This window comes from Cricetulus griseus, chromosome 5 (assembly GCF_003668045.3).
Source record: "Cricetulus griseus strain 17A/GY chromosome 5, alternate assembly CriGri-PICRH-1.0, whole genome shotgun sequence".
Lineage (NCBI taxonomy): Eukaryota > Metazoa > Chordata > Mammalia > Rodentia > Cricetidae > Cricetulus > Cricetulus griseus.
The window spans coordinates 178,765,623-178,790,004 of NC_048598.1; the positions used below are offsets into that span (position 1 = coordinate 178,765,623).

The 24,382-nt window shown below is 42.4% G+C and overlaps 2 pseudogenes and 2 gene segments (V, D, J or C); all 4 read left to right on the top strand.

Moving 5' to 3' along the window:
* The first annotated feature begins 2,686 nt into the window (after positions 1-2,686).
* On the top strand, positions 2,687-11,000 carry LOC113838631 (annotated as a pseudogene).
* Positions 11,001-11,118: 118 nt separating this feature from the next.
* Positions 11,119-11,579, top strand: LOC113838632. The segment is given in 2 exon segments: positions 11,119-11,170; positions 11,251-11,579. Coding segments are annotated over 2 exon segments (375 nt in total).
* Positions 11,580-16,450: 4,871 nt separating this feature from the next.
* On the top strand, positions 16,451-17,142 carry LOC113838635 (annotated as a pseudogene).
* Positions 17,143-20,785: 3,643 nt separating this feature from the next.
* Positions 20,786-23,976, top strand: LOC118238991. The segment is given in 3 exon segments: positions 20,786-20,831; positions 20,929-21,259; positions 23,766-23,976. Coding segments are annotated over 3 exon segments (588 nt in total).
* The last annotated feature ends 406 nt before the right edge of the window (positions 23,977-24,382 follow it).

Sequence of the window (24,382 nt, forward strand, 5' to 3'; positions counted from 1 at the left end):
TTAAAATTAACATGAATGTTGGGTTGCTGTTAGATATGAGCTAGCTGGACTCATGCAAGGTTCCTAGGGCTGACTTCTATGGGGACAGAATGGATTTCTCAAGGAGCTGCACAGGTTTCATCCTCTACAGAACTCCATCTGGTGGCTTCCCTGGTGCCTCACTGTCACAGAAGATTCCTAGGACAATCTTCCTACCCTGTGTGTCATGTGGAGACATTATAAATCTGTCTATGAACATTTCAGAGCAATCCAACATGGGAATGAGTTTAATCTATTGGAGACTATGTTCTGTCAAATGAACACAGCGGGACAGAGTCTGATGTTTAGTGTATGATCACTAACATTGTTAAATATTCATGCATGAGACAGCCAAAAAGAAAACCTAAATAAATTATTCATGGAGAGCCTGAGGAACTGGTGCAGAGAGGCCAGCAAAGGTGTTTCCTGACTCTACACAGAGTTTATTCCTCAGTTAACCACATACAAGGCCCGGGAGATCATCTATGGCAGTTAGAACCCTTCCTTAGAAAGACAAGATCAGTTAGTTCCTAGTATCTGTGTTGCTCTACTGGGAATTCTACAATAACAGAAATGACCCAGTTCAAAGACTCTCACCATCATCATGAAGACATTTTATCTCATAGTGGAATACATTTCTCTGTTGGAACACTGGACCTGCATGGTCAACAGCATATGGGATTCTAGAGCAGGAAGGAGAAGTTTACATGTAAGCAGAACCTGTCTCCAATTATAATATATTCAAATGAAAAATGAGATTCCTCTAAGGGAGTCTAACTGAGGTAAGGAAACACACTATGCAATGGCTGGGGTCCATCTCCTGATGTCATCGGGAACCCATTCAAATGCATTTGGGAGTTTCCCTGTCTCATAATATCACATAGTTTTATTGACATTTATTTATTTATTTATTTATTTATTTATTTATTTATTATTTTATCCCGCATTTTCTTTGACTATGTACTACAGCTTCTAATTTTGTGTTTTTATGGGATTCAGGTCATCTCTTCATCCACACCTGTGTCTTGTGACTTTTCTTGGGCTCTTTTCCTTCAGATTATATTTGTTTGTTTTTTCTGGTTCCAACGTGTTAGTTTTTCTTTGACTTCATTGTACTTTATTGTATTTTATTCACTAAATGCTTGTTAGTAAAAAAAAGAAAACTGTAAGTTGGTGTGTGAGGATGGGGAAGCCTTGTGAGTTGAGTCAGGAGAAGGGAGTGTGGATGCAGCTGCTTCTATCAGCTGGTGTTTCCTCTACATTCCACAGCCTGATGGAGCAAACAGTGGATGTGGACCCTGTGCTACAACAAGATGACAGCGAGCTGACTTTCTGGGATATACGGAATCACATCACATGGGTGGAAAAGGGAAGAAAAACCTGAGCAGTGTGGACTTCCTAATCAGAAATGAAAAACTCAGTAACCCCAGTGTGAAAAAATGGTTAGCAGTGACGTGACACCTTAAAAATACAGGAGCAGTAACTACATTCCTAGCAGAATTATTTATAAAATCCAGAACTTGGAAACAAACTGGATGCCTCTCAACCAAAGAATGGACAAACTAAATGTGGTAAATTTACATAATGGAATACTACTCAGCTGTCAGAAACAACTAAGGAAAACGGACAGAACTAGAAAAACACATCCTGAGTGTGGTAACCCATACCATGAAAGACAAATACAGTATGTACTTAGTCATAAGTGGATACCAGACATAAAGCAAAAGATACACAGCCTACAATCCACAACCCCAGAGAAGTTAGAACCCTCTTCCAGAAACAGATGAAAGTAGATGCAGAAACCCCCACCAAACATTGGGCTGAGCTCCTGGAGTACAATCAAAGTGAGGGTAGACCCAAATTACAAACAGAGGAATCAAGACCATGGTGGGGAAATCTACAGAATCAACAGACCCAAGCTAGTGAGAGATTACTGACTCTGGTCTGACAAATGGAAAACCTGTATGAGATCCATCTAGACTCCCTTAATATAGGTGATAAAGGTCCAGCTGGGACAATATATGAGGCCACAGGCGTGGGTTCAAGATCTAACTCTAATGCACTGACGTCATGGAACCCATTAGATATGGAGAGGTACCTTGTGTGGTCTAGACACAGACATATGGGGTGGTGGGGAGGTGCCGAGGTCCTGCCTCAACAAGATGATTGGAAAAATTATTAGAATTCCAATGGGAGTCTTTACCCGCTCTAGGAGAAGATGGGAGATGGGGGGCCGTGGAGGACCATGATGTTAAGAGAGAGGGGGACCTGGGGTTGGAATGTAAAAAATAAATAAATTAATGAAAAATAAATATATAAAATGTTAAGGAATAAATGCATAAGAAACTCAAAAAAAATCAGGAGAACAATTTGGTGAGAGGTTGGGCTAGGGAGTGGAGGTGGGGTCCTGCCAAGATGTGTTTCCTGTGATCCCTGTAGTCACCATGCTCTCTCTTCCAGACTCACACTGTAGGAAGTCAGAGGCAATGATGGCCATATTGTAATAAGGGAATGGAGTGGAATCCACCTTCCTCATATAAAGACAAGGCTGACTCCCCACATGCAAATTCATCTTCTAGCTCTAAGTTAAATCCCCTCCTGAGCTGTGGGAACTCACATCTCTCTCACAGGAGGCTGACCTCTGAGAAAAGGGGGTGTAGCCTAGAAGATGAGACTGTTGGGTCTTCTGTACCTGGTGACAGCCCTTCCTGGTGAGTGTGACCATTTCATACATGTGTCCATGAGGGGATGTGACAACATGTGATTGACAGAATTGACTCTTCCTGTCTGCAGGTGTCCTGTCCCAGATCCAGCTTCAGGAGTCAGGACCTGGCCTGGTGAAGCCCTCACAGTCGCTGTCCCTCACTTGCTCTGTCACTGGTTTCTCCATCACCACCAGTGGCACTGGATCAGGCAGTTCCCAGGGAAGAAGCTGGAGTGGATGGGGTACATAACATGTGGTGGCACCTACTACAACCCATCCCTCAAGAGCCGCATCTCCATCACCAGAGACACAGCCAAGAACCAGTTCTTCCTGCAGCTGAACTCTGTGACCACTGAGGACACAGCCACATATTACTGTGCAAGACACACAGTGAGGGGACTTCAGCATGAGCCCAGACAAAACGTCCCTGCAGAGTAGCTCTGGGCCAGCAGGGGGCGCTCAGCCCTAAGGAAGCTGAGGAACTGTAAGTCTTTAGAACAGGGAAAGAAAAACACCTGGTTTCCACTGACTTTTCTTCTCACTCTCTAAGAACAGAGAAGACATGGAGTCTTTTCTCTCTCTCATGCTGCAACGCTGTGTTTATGTAAAGTCATATTTGTTTGTGTTTCACTTTGAGTTTCAGGACAGGGTGTACAGTAATATTTCTTGTGACTTTGAATGTGGATAAAGTCTCAATAGACTGAGCCATTTCTCTGTGTTGAGGAATTTGTTTTGATGAAAACAGCTTTTTGGATCTCAGCTGATCTCACATGGCAGTAGTTTTCACATAAAAATTTGATTACATTTTTGATCGCTCACACACTGCACTCTCAGTAACATCTGTATGTTAGAGTTCATCCTAGTCTGCTCACACAAAGCAGTTGCTGAGATGCCGAGGGAATGACACACAGTGTGACAAGGGGGTCCACACACCTGCAGCTGCATTACCCACCTTGCAATGCACAACAGGGGATTTCCTGGTGTCAAGTGTGTGCTGCTGAGTATAGATAAGAACTCTGCTGTCAATGGTTACTTCCTCACAAATATGGACACTTCTGTGTGAGAAAATATATCAATTGGTGATAGGATTAAAATCACCATATGAAATAAATACTCAAGTTTTCATACTAATCGTTAACATCTTAAATGTGACAGAATCCATCTCTGATGTAGAGGAAAAGTAACAGTTATGTGATCAGATTGACCTGGCCTGTGGTCTCTCTTCCTACAGAGCCCTGAGAATGGAAATCTAACCCAAGTACACACCATGACACACAGAGCCTCACTCATGTAATTAAAATAAACTCAGCAGTGTGAGTGGTCTCATATCAACCCTTCAGTTAACAAGCCTTACATTGCATTCTCAGATATTTTTTGTCAAATTGTGTCTAAGCATTAGGAAAATATGAATAAAAGAAAGATGAGACAGAATGCTTGAAATAAATGTCTCTCAAACCATCATATTATTACACACAAGGTGGCAGAGAAAGCAGAGTGGTTGATGTCCCTCAGAAGCTGCACTGGACAGCTGTCTCTCCCTTGATAAGAACTGTCCCCACTATGGAATCCCATAGTCAAAAGGTCATTCATATAATAAAGGAATCAGACATGAGATTTCCAGGGTTGAAGAAGTGAATGAGCATCCAAAAAGGCCATCCAAGTCCCACAGACTGTCCTCAGCTGTAAGGATTTTCTAATAACAGTCATACCTCAGACTCAATAGTGCAGAGTGGACATGGAAGGAAGGTGTAGTTTGATCTATGAGTAAAGGAGATGACGCCAAGGTATGTAAATAATAAGCAGACTATAAACATTATTTATCAAAAATATCTGTATGATTTCTTCAACAAACCTGGATATTCATTTTCTGAGATTCATTAAAATCCATGATTTGTGTTTCCAGTAAATGATTATCATAACACATGTGAAAACACACAGTCAATAGTCAGAGGCATGGAAGAGCACATAAGTTAGGGGCAAGTCAGAGACAGGGTGATTTTCCTTGGTCCTTTTCACCCCCTAGGTATATATAATTCCTGTAGTTGTTTCCTATGGTTGGTTAAAGTTGTACTAAATCACTTTTCACAGAAATCATATAGTGATTCAGTGTAAGTGCATGATAATTGAGATAGTTTCTGAGATCATACAATGTTCTATGGCCCCAGTACGTGCTACCTTCCCAGGCCCAGTATCTTGCCCTACCATCTCCAGCCTTTACAGAACAAGGACCTGCACTGAAACAGCATCACATCTCACAGTTCATGCTTGGTTTCATTTATTCTATAGAGCATTTGGTTTTGAATAAATGCTGGGATACTTAATAATCTCAAGTGTTCAATGTCCTTTTTAATCTCAGAACATTTATTTAGCATGTTTCTCTAGAAGTTCCCTTCCTATCACAAATATGAATTTCATATGCTTAATATGTTTGCAACATTGTGGGGAATGAATTGTGGCAGGCATGAATCCCCTAGGCCAATTCTATGTTAAAGATTAAGCAAACCTTTATTGAGTTTAAAATAGTGTTTCAAATACCAGTAATTTGATAAGATATCTTCCTTTCTTCCTCCAACTAGAAAGTGGAGCTTAACCAGAAGGTCAGGGAATCTTCATCTTCAGACCTCTGAATTGAATGGGATTTGGACTCAGTTTTACTGGGAAGGCACACTCCAAGTGAGTGTAAGACATTGGTTCAAGTTCTTGTCTGACACCTTTCTATTTTTAGATACAGTTTCATGTATCCCAAGCATAACCCATACTGGGTCTGCCAGGCTCCAGGAAAGGAGCTAGAGTGGGTTGGTGTAATTAAGCACAGACCTGATAATTATGCAATACAATATTCAAACTGTGAGTGACAGATTCACCATCTGAAGAGATGACTCCAAAAGCAGCCTCTACCTGCTAATGAACAACTGAAGAGACGATGACACCGCCATTTATTACTGCACGAGAGTCACAGTGAGAGACCTTCGGTGTGAACCATGACACAAACCTCCTTGCAGGAGTGCTCTGTTACAATAAATCTTTTTGCCAAAGCCGCTGAGCCCCACTGCCACTTGTGAGCTCTACGCCAGCCTCCCACACGAGGTACGGCCCCAATTAATGCACAGAGAGACTTGTATTAGGTACAATGCTGCTTGGCCAATGATTAGGATTCTCATCTGTTAGCTCAGTCTTAATTATCATAAACCTATATATTTTATAAGACTTACAGAGGATGCCTTTCACTGGCGCCCTCTCTTGCTGGTGGCTCACATGCCGCCACTGGAGGAAGAGTGGAGGGGAAAAGGGGGACACTTCCTGTTTCTCCTTCTAAAATATGAATCTCCTTGCTATGTCACTTCCTGCCTGGATCACCACTTCTCTACTACATTTCCCAGAATGCTCTTTGACTCCCAGTACTGTCTAACTTTCTGTTTCATTGGGCAAACAGAACTTTAATCAATAATCAATAAAATAAACATATAAAGAAGTACTTCCCCATCATCTCCTCTTTTCTGTCTAAATAAAAAGAAGGGTCACTTATCTTTTATAATACCTGAAGAAAACTATAACCCTAACTATCTGTCTTTAACTCTATCAAAGACCACAGAAGGATAATATATAAACTCTAGAATTGACATAGACATCTCGCTCCTCTGTAAAGTTGGGGCAGCCATCCTCAGCCCATAGGCCATAGTGTGACTGGCACACTTCTCCATTTCAACGGGAACCCCTCAGTACTGTCTTGTAAGTTCAGCAGTCACTTTCTTGTGGGTCCTGTATGTCCAATTTATACAGCAACAAACAGTCCAGGAAAGAACAGTTTCTTGCCCAAATGGCTAATCTTGCCATGTTGAAAGCAAACTGCATAACGAGTTTTTTGATGCCCATCCTCCTTTCTGTGGTAATTGGTGTGCCAGGAGCAGTTGTGTCTCACTGCCAAGAAAACGCTAAACCATTTAAATGTCATATTTCCGTAGGTCTTTGAAAGCTTTGAAGAATACCTATTCTTCTCAAATACATCTCTGTATATCTACAAAACCTAACTAACCTAATTATAATTTCTGACTATTATAGGTAACTATATTAAAAGATCTGTATAAAGACAATACCTAAATGAGAGGAGACATATGCATATCACAAAATTGACCTTAAAGTTGTATCAATAAATGAAAATCTATACCAATGCAAAGTATTCATTTCTATATCCTATTCCCTTTTTTTCCTTTAAAAGGAGATTGTCTATGCTCATTACTATTTATAACTAACCCCATTTAAATGAAAACAAATATTTATAAACAATATTTATGAATATGGGCGTCCTTCCTTCTAAACTGCTTCCTGCTGATTGGGGGTGATGTTCATGCCATTGGAATCATGATAAAAAACAGAAATCTGACCAAGTCCTTGTTTTTGTTGTCTGTAAGGCTGTATCATCTCAGCTTCAGGGGGGTCTTGCTTGATCAAACCATATTAGTCTTGAAGGAATCCATAGCTTTTTATTTTCTGTGGAAACACAAACAGAAATTCTTTTTCCAAGTAGCCTGTCCTTAGAATTAAATTTTGACGTCAAAGCATTTTTTAAAATTTATAAGTTGGATTAATTTAGAAGCATTTATAATCAAATGTATTTTAGCAGCAGTAAGTCTTTCCTCGGCAATAAAACAATTTAAAGAAAACAATATGGCATATAGTATTCAGATTCTCTGTGTATTTTCTGTCTTTATGTGGCTTTTTTATTACTTTATGTTACTTTCTCTTGTTTCTTTTTTTTGTACATTGTGGCAAAAGAAAACTCTATTGTCACAGAACTCACAGACCATAAACACAGAGAAATTGCCTGTGTCTGCTTCCTTCAGCAAATCCTACCGGAGTTTGCCATCACACCCGGCTGCTCTATTTCCTCCCATTATTTTTTCTCTCACAAGCCTTCATATATTTTAAACACAGTGTAAACCTTTAGAGGTTTTTCTTTTACTGGATCTGTCTTTATCATCTCGGGAGTTCCGAGTCCAGTGACCAAGAGCGCAGGGACAGCCCAAGCATATGGAAGCTGCTCCAATGCCTCTCAGAGGCTGGACAGGGCAGGCTGCAGGTTTCCCTCTTTCTCTGGGAACCTTGGGCATTGGGTCATCCCGCTCACTGACACCAGTGCTCAGAACCTTTGGGGGGGGAAGATCACACATGGAGGGAGGAACAAGGCACAACAGGTGCAGACATGACTGAGTGCTGGTTTATGTGGTCACAGCTGTCACCCCCTCTACTGATTTCTCAGGATGCTCTCTGTGTTTATGGTCTGTGACTTCTGTGACAATAGAGTTCTCTTTTGCCACAATTTACAATATACACACCACACAGTCTAACGTGAATTACATGGAAATATCTCACCTCTGATAGCAGAAATTTCTCGGTGATAACTCAGGATCAAATGCTGAGTGAGGTCTGCAGTATTGGTGATGATTTTCCCTCATGATATTCAGACAAATACTCAGTGGTATCTGGTTAGGACAGTGCCCGGATTAGGGAAGTCACAGGGGAGGAGAGGCCAAACTCAGTGACCCCCACACCCTAACAGGTCTCAGGTCTTCTGTTTCCCTGAGCACTGTGCACATCAGACACAGATGTGATCCATTTGTATTTTCCCTGATGCAGTTACTTCACCTGTAACTTTCATCATGGTGTCTCCTGTTACATTTTGTTCTTCCAACTTCTGACCTTTGTGCAAAACAGACATGAGCCACTTACATGAAACTCATCTGAGACCTAGGTTGTAACCCTGTGTGACAAAGTTAAGGCTGTTAGTGAATGAAAACAAGAAATACAATTTAAAAATGCATGACTGTTGGCAGGTATGGTGGAGGAGTAATTTTATTATAGGCATGTCAGAGAGCATAGCCAGAGGCTTGGACATCTGTGAGAGTCCAGAGTGGACACTACCCTGGGTCATGTGAGGAGTGGGGGGAGTGAGAGGGGAGGGAACACAGGGGAAACAGGTGAAGCACTCAGGACGCCCAAAAGAGATGAAAAGGACCAGGTCCCTGAAACAGTTGGATTATATACAGAAGAGCAGCTCAGGTAGGGAAGCCCAGCCCAGGGCTGGAATGTTGAGGGTATGTAGAAGGAGATGCCAGCCAGGAGGACCCTGTAAGAGGTAGGGACTGAGGGAGACAGGAAGATATGGTGCCCACTTTCGGCCTTGATATTTTTAATTGGTACCTCATTCAATTGTTCCAGGTTTGAAAGCTTATTTCTCAGACTTTTACTGATAATAAACAAATGATTAGGAGCTATGTGTAACCTTCTCTATGACTACTTCCTGCCACACTGAGGCATCATTGTTGGGTGGTGTAATGTTCGACTGTAATAGATTCCATGAAAACCTGGATAAAGGGAAGTCAGGTATTTATTTGGGACTTACTCATGAATAAAAATAGACAGAGAACCACTGAGGTCTTCTACCCAGAGATCTGGAAGCTGAGACCTGATCTGCAAACACAGTTGAGGACAAGAGCTCCCCTCTCAGTCTGCATGCAGCACCTGAGTCTCCAACAGGAAGGGGCTGGAACCTAAAAGACTATTGGGTGGGTGAATTCCCACAACAGGGTGGGGCCAAAAGAAGCTGGAATGCTGGTCCTGTGCAGGCCGATCAGCTTCTAAGGAAACTTCTAGGCTAGAGACATGTGGGCATTAGTTGTGGCAATTTCTGGGCCTGGACCCTAGGAGATGAGCCATTTTAAACATGTTCTAGGATGCAAATTTTGAGGGAAAGCCTGGAGCAGTCTGTATTTGATTTAAATGTGATGCAACAAATAGACTAGGGAGAAAGCTCAAATAAGAAGTTTAGGGAAATTTTTCTCTCAGTGTACATTTGAAAATTTAGGCCCATGGACCTTGTGATTCAAATAGGAGGGATCCAGGACCAGGAGATGAGGACAGAGGCAGAGACAGTGAGACTGACAGTGAAGGAGATCCCACTGTCAGGATTCAGGAAATCAAGTAGGTGTTCTGGGAAACAGGTAGAAGCAGAGGTGTCCTGAAAGATTCTCTGACTCTGAGGGAGTGCCTGGGCTTATCGGAACTGAAAGGCACACAGTGTCCCAGGAGCCAAGGACTCTGACCTGGAAACCTATGACATTTTCCTCTCAGTGTAGCATGACTGGACCAACTCCATGAAGCCTCACAAAATGTGATGGGTCAAACAATAACAAGATGGTTAATTTTCAAAGTGCAGTGACTCAGCATGCCATAATTCTCTGTAGTCACTCTGTAGAAGGAGAGGGTAGTGATGAGCTGGAGCCAACTGCCAGCAGGTAAATCCCCGGCCACATTAGAGGAATATTAGTAATGATACAGGAAGCACGTAAAATCATTCTCTGTCACATCCATTCAGTGTTCCCTGGAAAACAAGCACCCATTTCCCATGCAGCTGAGCTCTGTGAACACGGAAGTAGCATGAATGTCTTACTGCTCAAGCTACACTGTGAATGTTGAGTGCAAACTAATACATACTAACTTGCACTGGTGCTCAGGACCAGCAGGGGTCACAGTGGAGCCAAAAATCAGCAGGACAGAAATGAGATGAGGATAGGAGGGGACTCCATGTTCTCTGTGGAATTCTTATAAAAGCCTATCCATGAACAGCACCTATTAAAGGTTGTGTGTGAAGTCCCCAATATTCAAACACAGTAATACTCTTTGTTAAATATTGCACATTTTATTTTCTTGTTTGTTTTATTAAGATTTATTTATTTTTGGTATTTGAAATTTTTTCACATAGTATTTTTAGATCACAATCTCACTGCCCAATTCCTCCCTGATCTTTACTATCTCTTTACCACTCAACTACACAGCCTTTCTTTGTCTCTATAAAAAGAAACACATGGACAAAAAAGAAAGAATACAAGACCAAATGCATACACACACACACACACACACACACACACACACACACACACACACACACACACACGGGAAACACAGAGCTGCAAACAGCTGGAAAAGCAAAGCAAACATTGTTCCTCCATGAGAGAAGAATAAAATTCTGCTAATTTCAGAAGCTTTGGAAATATCCAATCATAATTATTAGTACCAATGGAACCTGAAGGACCAAATATCTCAGGTTCCAATTCTATTTGTAAATTGAATGATTAGGCCTTGATGTTTCTGTAGGGTCTGCACAGGTCTCAGAAATGGCTCCTTCATCAGACAGGATGAGGATTTGGACCTCAGCATCCTGCTGCTTGACCCAGGTCTCCTCTACCTCCTCATTCTCCAGCTGGACCAGGTCCTTATCTAAGAAGCGCCCTGCTCGTGAATATGCAAATCACAGGAGTCTATGTGGTAAATACAGGGATGTCCACACCACCAACAACACATGATCAGTGTCCTCTCCACAGTCACTGAGCACACAGGTCCTCACCATGGTATGGAGCTGGATCATTGTCTTCCTGGTGACAGCAGCTTCAGGTAAGGGGCACCAAGTTCCAGAGTTAAGAATGGGGAATGTACTCAGGTGACAGTAACATCCACTCTGCATTTCTCTCCAGGTGTCCACTCCCAGGTCCAGCTGCAGCAGTCTGGGCCTGAGCTGGTGAAGCCTGGGGCCTCAGTGAAGATATCCTGCAAGACTTCAGGCTACACCTTTACTGATGGTTATATGCACTGGGTTGAGCAGAAGCCTGGGCAGGGCCTGGAGTGGATTGGAAGAATTGATCCTGATAGTGGTAACACTAAGTACAATCAGAAGTTCCAGGGCAAGGCCACACTGACTAGAGACAAATCCTCCAGCACAGCCTACATGGATCTCAGCAGCCTGACATCTGAGGACTCTGCTGTCTATTACTGTGCAAGACACAGTGTTGCAACCACATCCTGAGTTTGTCAGAAAACCTGGAGGAACATGAAACTGAGAGGACACAGAAGATTAGCCTGGGGACCTTCTTAGAATTCATAAATCTGGGTGCCCCTTTTTCATCCTCCTCCTAACAGTCCTATAGGGTGTTTGTCAAGCTCTCCAAATGCCATCTGAGAATGAAGTGGTGATGACTGAGTAAGCCCTGTGGTCCTGCAGTAACTAGACATTGAGGAGATCTTTATCAGTGACCACCTCCATTGACATGCTTCTGCTTTAATGAAACAGAGAAAAAGACGCTGTGACAATACATTATGAGGTGTGTGTGTGTGTGTGTGTGTGTGTGTGTGTGTGTGTGTGTGTGTGTGTGTGTGTTGTGTGTGCTTTAAATCTAAGATACTAGAATTGTTATTGGCGTATCTGGGTATACACTATAATATGAATTTTCCTAGGAAAATAAAAGTCAACAATAGCTGAACAAACAAAAACACCTTTCATTAAATTCAGTAATGTATCTAACAGCTCACCAAATACTTTGGTGGAAGTTTTCTCCATAGATTTGTGGTGTCTCTTTATGTTTCCTCATAATTTAAATTCTATATAATCATTTATAGGTAAGTCTAATCCTGTATTGCATTTGTTGGTAGGAATCAAATTTTGTCTCATTTGAGAGATTACGATGGAGACAAATGTCATTTTGTGAAGTCCTCTCCATATAGAATCTGTCACTTTGGAGACATTCTGGGCTCCTGCTCATATAACATGGGACAGAGGAGCGGGATTGGAAACTGGTGATATAAAAGGCGTTGATGTCAACAGGAGCCCAGTTGACCATTCCCCTGTTTTCCCAATTTCATTGTCTTTGTCACAAGTTTTATTTTCACACTGATTGACACTGACTGGACAACAGTGTATTGCACATGATAACCTCAGTCTCCACACCAACACATACACAAGCACACACACACACACACACACACACACACACACACACACACACACAGACACACACACACAGACACACACACACACACACACACACACACACAGACACACACACACAGACAGAGAGAGAGAGAGAGAGAGAGAGAGAGAGAGAGAGAGAGAGAGAGAGAGAGAGAGAGAGAGATTTTTATTTTTATAGCTGTCATGGGCAACTTATATCCATTCTTTTTTCTTTTTCTTTTTCTTTCTTTCTCTTTTGTTTTTTTTTGTTTTGTTTTGTTTTGTTTTGTTTTGTTTTGTTTTTTGGTTTGTCAAGACTGGTTTCTCTGTGGCTTTGGAGGCTGTCCTGGAACTAGCTCTTGTAGACCAGGCTGGTCTCAAACTCACAGAGATCCTCTGCCTCTGCCTCCTGTGGGCTGGGGTTAAAGCATTGCCTCCAATGCCTGGCAATAGGCTGCTAGTCTCCCCCTCAGGGAATCAAACCTTGGTCTCCCAAGTGATAGGCAGGGATACTCACCACTCTACTACCAAGGACAACTGCTATATCCACTCTTAATTATGGACTCAGTTATAACTTTCATGTATCTGTATTTAAGCAATTCTGTCTATGTATGCTTTTTGTTTCTGTTCTGTTTTATTTAGTAGAACACATACCTTGGCTCCACATAAGCTGAATATCAGGAAAAATCATTCTGCCATTGATGGCATGGTTACGAGCTGACAATTTTAATTACAAAAAATTCTTTTCCTCCAAGGCCCAGTGTCCTCTCAATGGTTTATGTGCAGTATAAAGTTCATCACCATCATGATCTCTCTTGCTCAGATATAAACCACAGCCTCCGGATAGAAAGTAAAGAGGATTCCTTATCTGTATATCCCTGGGAACTCTCAGCAGAAAGACTAACAGTGATATGAAGGTTGGGTTGTTGTTAGACGTGAACTTTCTGGACTAATGCAAGGTACATAGGGCTGACTTCTGTGGGGAGAGACTGGATTTCTCAAGAACAGTCAAAACTTCCATTCTCCACAGAACTCCATCTTATGTCTACCCTGCTGCATTACAGTCACACAAGGTTCTTCAGACAACTTTCCTGACCTATAAAGGATTGCTGATAGAGAATAAAACTGTCTATAAACATTTCAGAGCAATCCCTACATGGAGTGACAATAATCGATTGGAGACCATGTTCTGTCCAAGAAAACACAGAAGTACACAGTCTGATATTGTCTATTATGATTTTCAAATGACAACAAGTCCATATGATCAATAACATTGCTAAGTATTTTTGCTATGAGGCATCAAAAAGGAAAACCAAAATAAAGGATTCATGAGCCTGGGGAGTAAGTGCAGAGAGGCCAGCAAGGGTGTTTCCTGACTCTACTCAGAGTTTGTTCCTCTCAGTTAACCACATACAAGGCCCAGGAGACCATTTCCTATGGCAGTTTGAACCCTCCCCTAGTAGGATATAAGATCAGTTAGTTCATGGAATCTGTGTCACTCTCCTGGGAATGCTATAATAACAGAAATAACCCTGTTCAAAGACTCTCTCAATCACCATGAAGCCAGTTTCCTCAGAGTAGAAAGAATTTCTCTATTGGAAAACCACGACATGCATTTGTCGACAGCAGATTGGGTTCTAGAGCACAAGGAGGTGTGCATGTGGTACAAACCCTAACCTAGAACCTGTCTCCTGTTCATAACATCTTTAAATTGAAAAAATGACATTTCTCAAAGGGTGACAAGTAGAGGAAACCAAATAGTCCTAGGCACAGGCTTCATTTCCATCAGCAGATGCCATCAGGATCTAATCAAATACCTTTGGGAGGTTCCCTGTACCATGATATCACATGTCTTTATTTCTATTTTATACATTTATCTATTTATCTCTTATTTTATCCTAGACTTCCTTTGCCAAAAATAACAGCTTCTCATTTTGTCTTTTTATGGGATTCCTGAGTATATAAATCTGGTGGTCTCTGCAACCACACCTGTTTCTTGTGCCTTTTCTTGGGCTCTTGTCATTCATTTTTTTGTATGTTTTGTCCTGTTCAAATGTGTTAATTTTTATCTAATTTAACTTTATTGTATTTTATTCACTACAATTTGTTTTCAAAAGACAGCAAGGTGGTGAATACGGATTGGGGACTTGGGAGTTGAGGAGGGAGGAGGAAGTATGGGAAGAAGCTTCTCCCATCAGCATGTGTTTCCTCTACATTCTGCAGTCAGGAAGGAGGAATTAGTATGATGGGGAAGTGCTTCTGTGTTTGTGTTTGTCTTGCTGGATGATAAATAAAATACTGTTTGGCCAATGAGACAGCAAGTTAGACAGGACTAGGAGTCAAAGAGGATTCTGGGAAATGTAGTAGAGAAGTGGTGATCCAGGCAGGAAGTGACTGGAGGAGACTCATTTAAGCAAGGAGAAACAGGATGTGTTCCTTTTCCCCCTTTGCTTCCTGCAGCAGTGATGTGATCCACCGGTAATGGAGAGTGCCAATGGAATTTGTGCGATAATATAAGTCTTATAAAATATATAGATTTATGATAAGTAAGACTGAGCTAACAGATGAGAATCCTAGTCATTGGCCAAGCAGCATTGTACCCAATACAAGTGTCTCTGTGCATTAATTGGGGCCCTAACTCAGGCAGGCAGCTGGCGTAGAGTGCAGACGTGGCGTTGGGGGCTTGGAGGCTTTTGGCAGAAAGATTTATCATAACAGAAGTAGGTATGGACCCCATGCTACAATGACATGACAGTGTGCTAACTTTCTAGGAAAGATGGGAAAACATTATTTGGCTGGAAAAGGGAAGAAAAACTTGAGCAGTGTGGTCTTCCTAATCAGAAAGCAGGAACTCAGGAAGACAAGTGTGAATAGTAGATTGGAGTTGACATGAGACCTAAAAATACAGAAGCAGCAAATACATTCATAGCAGCATCATTCGTAAAATCCAGAACTTGGTAATAAACTAGATGCTCCTTAACCAAATAATGGAAGAAGAAACAGATATATTTACACAATGGAGTACTACTCAGCAGTAAGAAACAAAGACATCCTAAAATCTGCAGACAAATGGACTAAGGTAGAAAAAAAAAACAGCCTGATTGTGGATACCCATTCCACAAAACAAATATAGTATGTACTCAATCATAAGTGGATACCAGAAAGGAAGCAAAAGATACACAGACTACAATCCTCAACCCCAGAGAAGCTTTAACCCTCTACCATGAACAGATAGAAGCAGATGCAGAAATCCGCAACTAACCAAAGGGTCCAGCTCCTGGGGTGCAATCAAAGTGAGGGAGGAGTGATGATATGAACAAAGGGGTCAAGACCATGATGGGGAATTCCACAGAATCAGCAGACCTGAGATAGTGAGAGATCAGTGACTCTGGTCTGACTAACGGGGAACCTGCATAAGACTGAACAAGACTCCCTTAATATAGGTGACAGTGGTGCAGCTGGGACAATACATGAGGCCACTGATGGTGTGAACAAGATCTAACTCTAATGCACAATCAGACTTAGTGGAGCCCATTCTACATGGAGAGAGAACCTGCCCAGCCTAGACACAGGGGTGCCAGGGGGTGGGGAGGCACCTTGGTCAGCCTCAAGGAGATGATGGACAGAATTAGTAGCTTCCTAGGGAAGGACTTATACTCTACAAGGAGCAGATGGGAGGTGGGGGAGTGGGAGAGGGAAAGGGAGAGGAGGGAGGAGAAACTGGAATTTGAATATAAAATTAATTAATTAAAGAATAATAATATATAAAATGTTAAGAAATAAATGAATGGAAAAAAGCAAAAATATACATAGGAGCAGAAGATTGGGGGGTGTTGGTCTAGGAAATGGAGGTGGGGTCATGCCAGTGTGTGTGTCCTGTGAGCCCTGTGGTCCCCAAACTGTCTTACCTCAGACACACACTATAGAAAATGAGACACAGTGATGGCTGTGTTGTAATGAGGAAATGGAGTGGTATCCACCCTCCTCTTTTATAAGGACAAGGCTGACTCCCCACATGCAAATGCATCTTCTAGCTCTAAGTTAAATCCCCTCCTGGGCTGTGGGAGCTCACATCTCTCTCACAGGAGGCTGACCTCTGAGAAAAGGGGGTGTAGCCTAGAAGATGAGACTGTTGGGTCTTCTGTACCTGGTGACAGCCCTTCCTGGTGAGTGTGACCATTTCATACATGTGTCCATGAGGGGATGTGACAACATGTGATTGACAGAATTGACTCTTCCTGTCTGCAGGTGTCCTGTCCCAGATCCAGCTTCAGGAGTCAGGACCTGGCCTGGTGAAGCCCTCACAGTCGCTGTCCCTCACTTGCTCTGTCACTGGTTTCTCCATCACCAGTGGTTATGCCTGGCGCTGGATCAGGCAGTTCCCAGGGAAGAAGCTGGAGTGGATGGGGGCATAGGTTATAGTGGTGGCACCGACTACAACCCATCCCTCAAGAGCCGCATCTCCATCACCAGAGACACAGCCAAGAACCAGTTCTTCCTGCAGCTGAACTCTGTGACCACTGAGGACACAGCCACATATTACTGTGCAAGAAGCACAGTGAGGGGACTTCAGCATGAGCCCAGACAAAAACCTCCCTGCAGAGGAGCTCTGGGCCAGCAGGGGGCGCTCAGCCCTAGCTAGCCCAGGATCTCTAAGTCTTTAGAGCTGGAAAGAAAAACACGTGGTTTCTTCTGTTTTTGCTTCACACTCCCTAAGCACAGAGATGACATGAGGTCTTTTCTCTCTCTCATTCTGAAATCTGTGGTTTTTTTTAAAGTCATATTTGTTTATGTCTCACTGATTCTTTCTAGAGATTCTTTATAAAAGTCAGTTGGCCTTGGCATTGCAGTAGTTGATCCATTAATAAATAATTCTTCCCTCGATTCTCCATTCCCTTCATCCTCAGACACATCTTCCTGTCATAGCACTTCCTAGAGCATTGACAGAAAGTAGCTGTATTATCCACCCTACAAGGAGGGGAAGGGATTTCCTTAGATCAAGACTTCATGGGTGAGGTACAAAGAGTGGTGTCATGGTTGTTATGCCCAAGCAAATTTGGCATATTTCATACAAAATACAAATTTTTCATTTTTATTAAAACATCAATTAATCAAATTCTCCCATGTTTACACTGATAATTAACATTTTATAAGTGTATCATGGAAGACTCTGGGACCAGATATGGACTACTGGAGACACAGTTTGTAATTAGAACTTCAACCCCAGCATCAGTGTCAGGAACAATGCTTCCAATAGCCAAGTTTTCTTGTGTCTGAACCATGTGGCATTCCTAACTGTGCCAGAGGCTTAGGAGGAGACTTCAGTGTGGACTCAGACTTAAATCCTCCATGCATAAGAGTTTGAGTTAAGCATAGCACTTAAGAAGCTCTGAGTCTACTCAGAGCAACTGGATGCCCTCATGTCGTGTGAATGTCCCTGTGAGTGTCCTCACAAACAAGCATATGTCAACTACATTTCAGGATATGTGGTTTATCCTTTCTGCTCAAAAACTATCCTATGGATCTTTGGTACATCTTATTCTATGACAATTACTATTTGCTTATTTTCTAATAAGTGGATCATTATGACCCCATGGAGCATCTAAGGCATCCATTTGCTTCTTGCTATTAGAACAAATAAACAGAAAATAAAACTGTCCATGTTTTTCCACAAAGGTCTGCAATTTTCAGATGTGGTGATGATAGGTTAAGATAGAAATCACAGAGGATTTAAATAATCTGGATACCTTCCTATTTATTCCCCATCATGGGGAGTAGAAAATAGATCTTCCATGAATAAATGTTATTATCTCACCTAGAGGGAGAAACAAGCCATCTACTGTCCCCAGCTTCCAATGTGTTAATGCTCTACTAACACACAGACGATTCACATTTTCACACAATTTAACGTGAAAATTTGCATCCTTGTCAAAATTACTTTTCAACCCAATGTCCCATGTTATTATCCCTTTGAAGGTGTTTCTTGTTCCCGCATATTGTGGAATGTCTGAGTGACCATTGTGCACAAGCTAGGTGCTGTCCTCTGAGGTCTCTGTTTTGTCTCCCTTCTATTGTCAACAGGGTCCTTTATCTCAGTTTTCTGCTTTTTACTGCTGTTTTCTTGTTCATGTTGCCTGCATTCTCATTACTGTGAACTCTTTGACTCAGCTGAAGGTAGGAAAGCTGGAGTGTTTACCTGTGAGTTAGAGAAGATTAATGGGAGAAGAGATGGTTTGTGTTAGTTCAGAGCTAATGATCGCAGGTTTCAGGAATCTGGAAAAGGAAAAGAAAATCTACTTTTCCTGGTCTGAGTCTTCTGTGGATACTATTATAGTAACATCAGCCAAGTGTCCAGAAGTTTTGGTGAACAAACAGACTATAGAATATAGGATTACTGACCTCAACACAAACACAGTTCATTGAACATTTCAGCGTGAAGGTGAAAAACAAAGGAATCCACTTTCTGTTGCCTAACACCAGGGTTGAGGCTTAGGCCCACACAGCTGCCTAATGATGACCACAGTGAAATGAACTATTTCTGCTTTGATTTGGGAAAATAATTCTTCAGCCACCATATTAATTCAGTTGATACAAACCTTCAGTGAGGAGGAAGAATAGACAGGAAGTAGCAGGAGGGAGGGACAGGGGAAGTGAGGAGGGGCTGGGATGGCACAGCCTTGTGTGGTAGGTGTGGGAAGGATCAAAATACATGGTATGGCAATTTAAAAAAAAGAGAAAAATAAAATAAAATACATAGAAGTCCATGGGACTGGAAAAAACTATTTTCCTTGTTGGGAAACAAATTTCTTGCCAAGGATTTGTCAGCCCTTATTTCATCAGGAGCCTCATTTGATTCAAGTCATCACTGTATACAAGGATACCTATACAAGGTACACTGTATACACTGTACACTGCACAGTTCTGGATCATCAGGTGTCTGGGCTGAGGACAAGGTTCTCTCTATAGAACACCTGGGCACCAGGACCCTGAAATCAGCTGGGGAAACATCAACTGAATTTCCCCCAAGGCTTTGCTCTTATCACTTCTCTGTTAGTTGAAATGAAATCGGACATTTTGTTTTATACAGTCATTCCTGGGGTTATGAAATTGATGTATCTGAATCCTTTCTACTCTTCAGAGACATGATGAAGCCAAACTAGACCTGCACCTTCATTTTTATGTGCACATAGTTTCCTTCCACCCAGTTACACATCTGTCATAACATAATCATCCCTAGAGAATTGTCCAGCTGTTCCTGTGAGAAGAAAGTCACTGATAGGGCAACACCTACTGTGCACAGGGGCAGGGAGCTCCAGGGGAGCCAGGCAGCAGAAGTCCAAATCCACACTGTGGACCCTGGAGAGTCCTACACATCAGCTGGACTGTGGTTCACAAGCAAATCCAAACAAGATCAACCTGATGCATAGGAAATGCAGGTCAGCAGGTGATTCTGGCCTCTCAGACACGAGGGGCCCCGAGGAGCAGGTGCCAACAAGGGACAGCAAGAGAGGTTACTGCATCAACCCATAGTTTCCTTCTTTCACTTACCTACATATAACCCTGCTAAGTATATGAAATCCAAAAGAGAAATGATTTGATCATTTAAGGGCCAAATCATAAATGACTTCAGATCACCAGTTCACTACACTTAGTTGCTTTAATGGGGTTCCTTTCACTGATAATGCCACAAAAATGAAAATGCCATAATCCACCAACCCTCTTAGCCATAGGAAGCACAGTTTCTCTAACAGTACATTTAATTACTCCATTGGACAATTGGGACCCAATTATCTCTTCTAATAAGGGGTGGCTATTCCAAGGGTCGTCTTGAGCCTGGACTGATCCCACAGCCACCAAGGAAGTCCTACTTTCTCAGGGGAACTGGAGACATGGGAGGACACACAGTCATGTCACTAGAGACCAGGTAACAGACTCCTCTCCTTCCTGAGACACATGCACTCTGCACTGCCTTTCCTAACAGACATTACACAGAAAGCACAATGAAAATAAATTAACGATCTTGAAGTTTTATTACAAATACAATATGAATAACATTTTAGTGAAATCATGCTTACACAGTTGTTTCATTTTCTCTCAGATATTTGCACCATTAACTGTAGCCCCGGGGGCTCACACAACAGAGTATGAGATATAGAAAGAATATATGCAAATAAGGCCTCCCTCTGCTCATAAAAACCATCCCTGCCCTCACCCTGCAGGTCAGGCAGAGGACTCTAGCCCTGTCTTCCCATTCAGTGAGCAGCACTGAAAACACGACAATCAACATGGGGTTGGGGCTGCACTGGGTTTTCTTTGTTGCTCTTTTAAAAGGTAGATAACACAGGATATTGAGTGTGTGAGGAGACATGAGTGAGAGAGACAGTAGACTTTGTGACAGTTTCTTCATCAGGATCCTCTCTGTTTGCAGGTGTCCACTGTGAGGTGAAGCTGGTTGAGTCTGGTGGAGGATTGGTGAAGCCTGCAGGGTCACTGAAACTCTCCTGTGCGGCCTCTGGATTCACTTTCAGTGATGCTGCCAAGTACTGGGTCCGCCAGGCTCCTGTAAAGGGGCTGGAGTGGATTGCTAGCATAAGAAGTAAAAGTTATAATTATGCAACCTATTACACGGATTCGGTGAAAGACAGATTCACCATCTCCAGAGATAATTCCCAAAGCATGGCCTACCTGCAAATGAACAACCTGAGAACTGAGGACACGGCCACTTATTACTGTACAACTGACACAGTGAGGAATCTCCAGTGTGAGCCCAGACAAAAACCTCCCTGCTGGGTTCCCATGACCAGCAGGGGGCGCTCAGCATCCATAAAGCCCAGGTTCCCACATAATTGTTTTTTTCTGTTTTATCTGGCTGCCTTCTAAAACATGATTTTTCTATGGGAAACTTTTATAATTATAGACTCTAGGATTTGATCATGCCTCTAAAATTGATGACTTTGCTTTGATGAACGTTCTTAAACACTGCAGAACCAGGAAAAGTTGTTGCTGCTATTGATGCATAACATACTGCCATTATTTATATATAATATAGTATATATAATATTATATATATATATGTAATTTGAAAGCTGTGCTGTCAACTTTGGAAAAAAGTATCCTAGTTTACTGTGTTGAGTTGGCATTGTACAGAAATGAACAGCCATATTGGTCTAGAAATTTTGAACTTAATTTTTTTCCATTTGAACAGGGGTAACACATTGTATTAAATATGTAAGGTCTTAAAAAAATGAAAGCAAAAAAAAGAATCCCCCAGGGAAGAGTAGTGGTAGAGCATCTGCCTGGCATAGAGAAGGAGGCCCTGGTATCATTCCCAGCACCCATGGAGAAAATAAAATAGTTTTACATGAAGTTTCACAAGAAGAGCAGTAAACTCTATAGAAATGTGTTTCCATAGAGCTTTCTCAACTATTTAGAAAAAGAATGAAAACTTTGTACCTCTCCAGGTAGAAAACTATAGCAGGGCTGCAGCACAGGGAAGGGGAATGACCGCTAAGGCCATCAGGACAGGTGCCAGTGCCTCCTCTGGCTTCTCTTTAGGGGATGTGAGGTCACGAGAAAACCTTCTGCGGGGACCATGCTGTGTTTTCAGCAGCCTGGTTCAGGCAGGGAACTCACCCTGATCCTGCTTTCTAATAGCTGTTTTCAACTGAAATCCATCCTATTTCCTGAGCAGGACACTCCCATCTACCTGCTTTTATGTCACAGAGTCTGACAAGGACGCACAGGACACCAAGGAAGAAAGAAAGGGGGAGAATGGGAACAAAAGGATGCCAAGAGGGACAGGTGACTGAATAAGTCAAATAGGCATAAGCAAAATTAAAACTGTCCCCAAATAGTGTTGAGCTTTTTTATTTTAATCATTCACTTTGAAATCAACAAAAAACACACCATGCACGAATACATGTATTTTGGAACAATGCATGAGTTGCAGCCAAGAAAACTCCCAGCAGCCGGTTCAGCGCTTAAGAGTTTGTAATGTTTAAACGGAACCTGATTTGGCTCTCAGCTTCCCACTCAGGCAGCTTACAACTACCCATAATTCCAGCTCCAGGAGACCCGACATCCACTTCTGGACTCCACCAGCACCTGCACTGGGATGTGCACTGATCCTCCACATAGACACAGGCCCATAATTAAAAAATAAAAAAAAAAATTAAAAAAGCAAACCTGAAAAAAAACAAATATTTCACCTCTTTCTACCTGAACAAAATGCAGAAAGAGTCTGAGGACAAGAGTGATTCCCTGTGGTCACCACGATCAGCTGCTGGGGAAGCTCAGGAACCTCAGATGGACTTTCCTCTCCTCGTGAGCTTAGGGAAGACCCTCGGGTGGAACAGAGTTACTACATCATAGAGATCCAAGGGGAAGTGGAGCCGGATCCGTCACAGTAAGCACCTTGTGTTGTCCAAACCCCTCTCCTCTTCTGCACGCCTGTGAATATAAGGCTAAGAGGTGACAGCATTGAAATTTTCATTATTTTCATTACTGCACTCAACACGATGTCTTTTGCTTCTGTGTTAAATTAGATAATTCTAGTTCTGACCTCTCTGCAGTAACTCAGAGCTCATTGCTCATCTGGAGCTAAGGGATGGGGCTGCTGTGTGGTCTGGGCAGTGTCCTTCCTGTGAGCTTCTGCTGAGGATTCTCAGATCCTGATCTGGTTTCCTTTGGTTATGTATCCATTCTGACTATACTCAGAAGTTTCCTGGTCAATCTGCCTGAAAGATTCAGAGACAGAGCAGTACTAAGTTCACAACACTGACCCAAATGATCCCATCTTGCTAATAATGTGAGTGTATGCTTTTACCAGGATTGGGTAAATATTTTGGAGTAAATATTTTGAACACGTGGAAATTCTTATATTTACTTGCAAATAGAAAGATATGGGTAAATAGGTGGAAGAAAAACAGCCACTCACAAACTCAAAATGAATTACAAGGTAATAAAGAAAATGTCATTTTCTGTGACCATCTGTTTTATTAGTAAGAAGCTCACAATCTGAACACCCAGGAAGTGTAGACAAGGAAGATTAGCAGGTCAAGGGTAGTCTCAGGCCACAGCTGGATCCAGAGCACTTGTGACCATTTGAGACCCTGCCTCAAGTAGGAACAAAAGGAAACCGCGAGTCTCCATTAAACAGTCTTACTCTCAGGATTACTTCCAGGGTCCTGGATAAATTCAGTGGGTCACAAAACAAAACACCTTGGTCTTTAGAGCTGAGATCATCCTCTGGCTGTTCCCCTTCAGGAAGGGCCTGCACGATGTCAGAGAATGGAGGATAAAGGTCTGCAGAAAGTTTGCAGTCACTGGGAAGCCCCTCAGTGTGTCAGTGGACAGATTCAAGAACCAGTTCTCCCTGAAGCTGAGCTCTGCTCCCACTGAAGACACAGCCCTGCCTTACACTGCAGCAGACACAGTGAGCTGGTTCCCTGTGTGCCCAGAAACAACCTCAATGTGAGGATGCTCAGGACCAGCAGGGGGCGCTGTAGACCCAACTTTCGCCGGGAAATAAAATGTAGCAGGTGAGAGAAACATCTGGAGAGTGAGGAAGTCCTCAGGGACCCTAAGGTTTCCTGTTCTGACCTCAAATAACTGCAGAGACCACGTGATACTCGTGATGTAGTTACTGTGACAAGACCCCAAACTTAGTAGAGGAAAAGTTCTTTGTTAAGTCGTATTGCACATATATGTTTTGTTTATTACATGGGAACCTTATTGGAAGGTCAACATCCAATGGACACACATCTAACAAGGCCACACATTTTCACACATGAGGTGTCAGACACCCAGTCATCCTCATCACAGCCATCAGCAGCAGCATCTGTAATTCTGTCTGTAACTTCTGTCCCCTGGGGGAGGGGTTT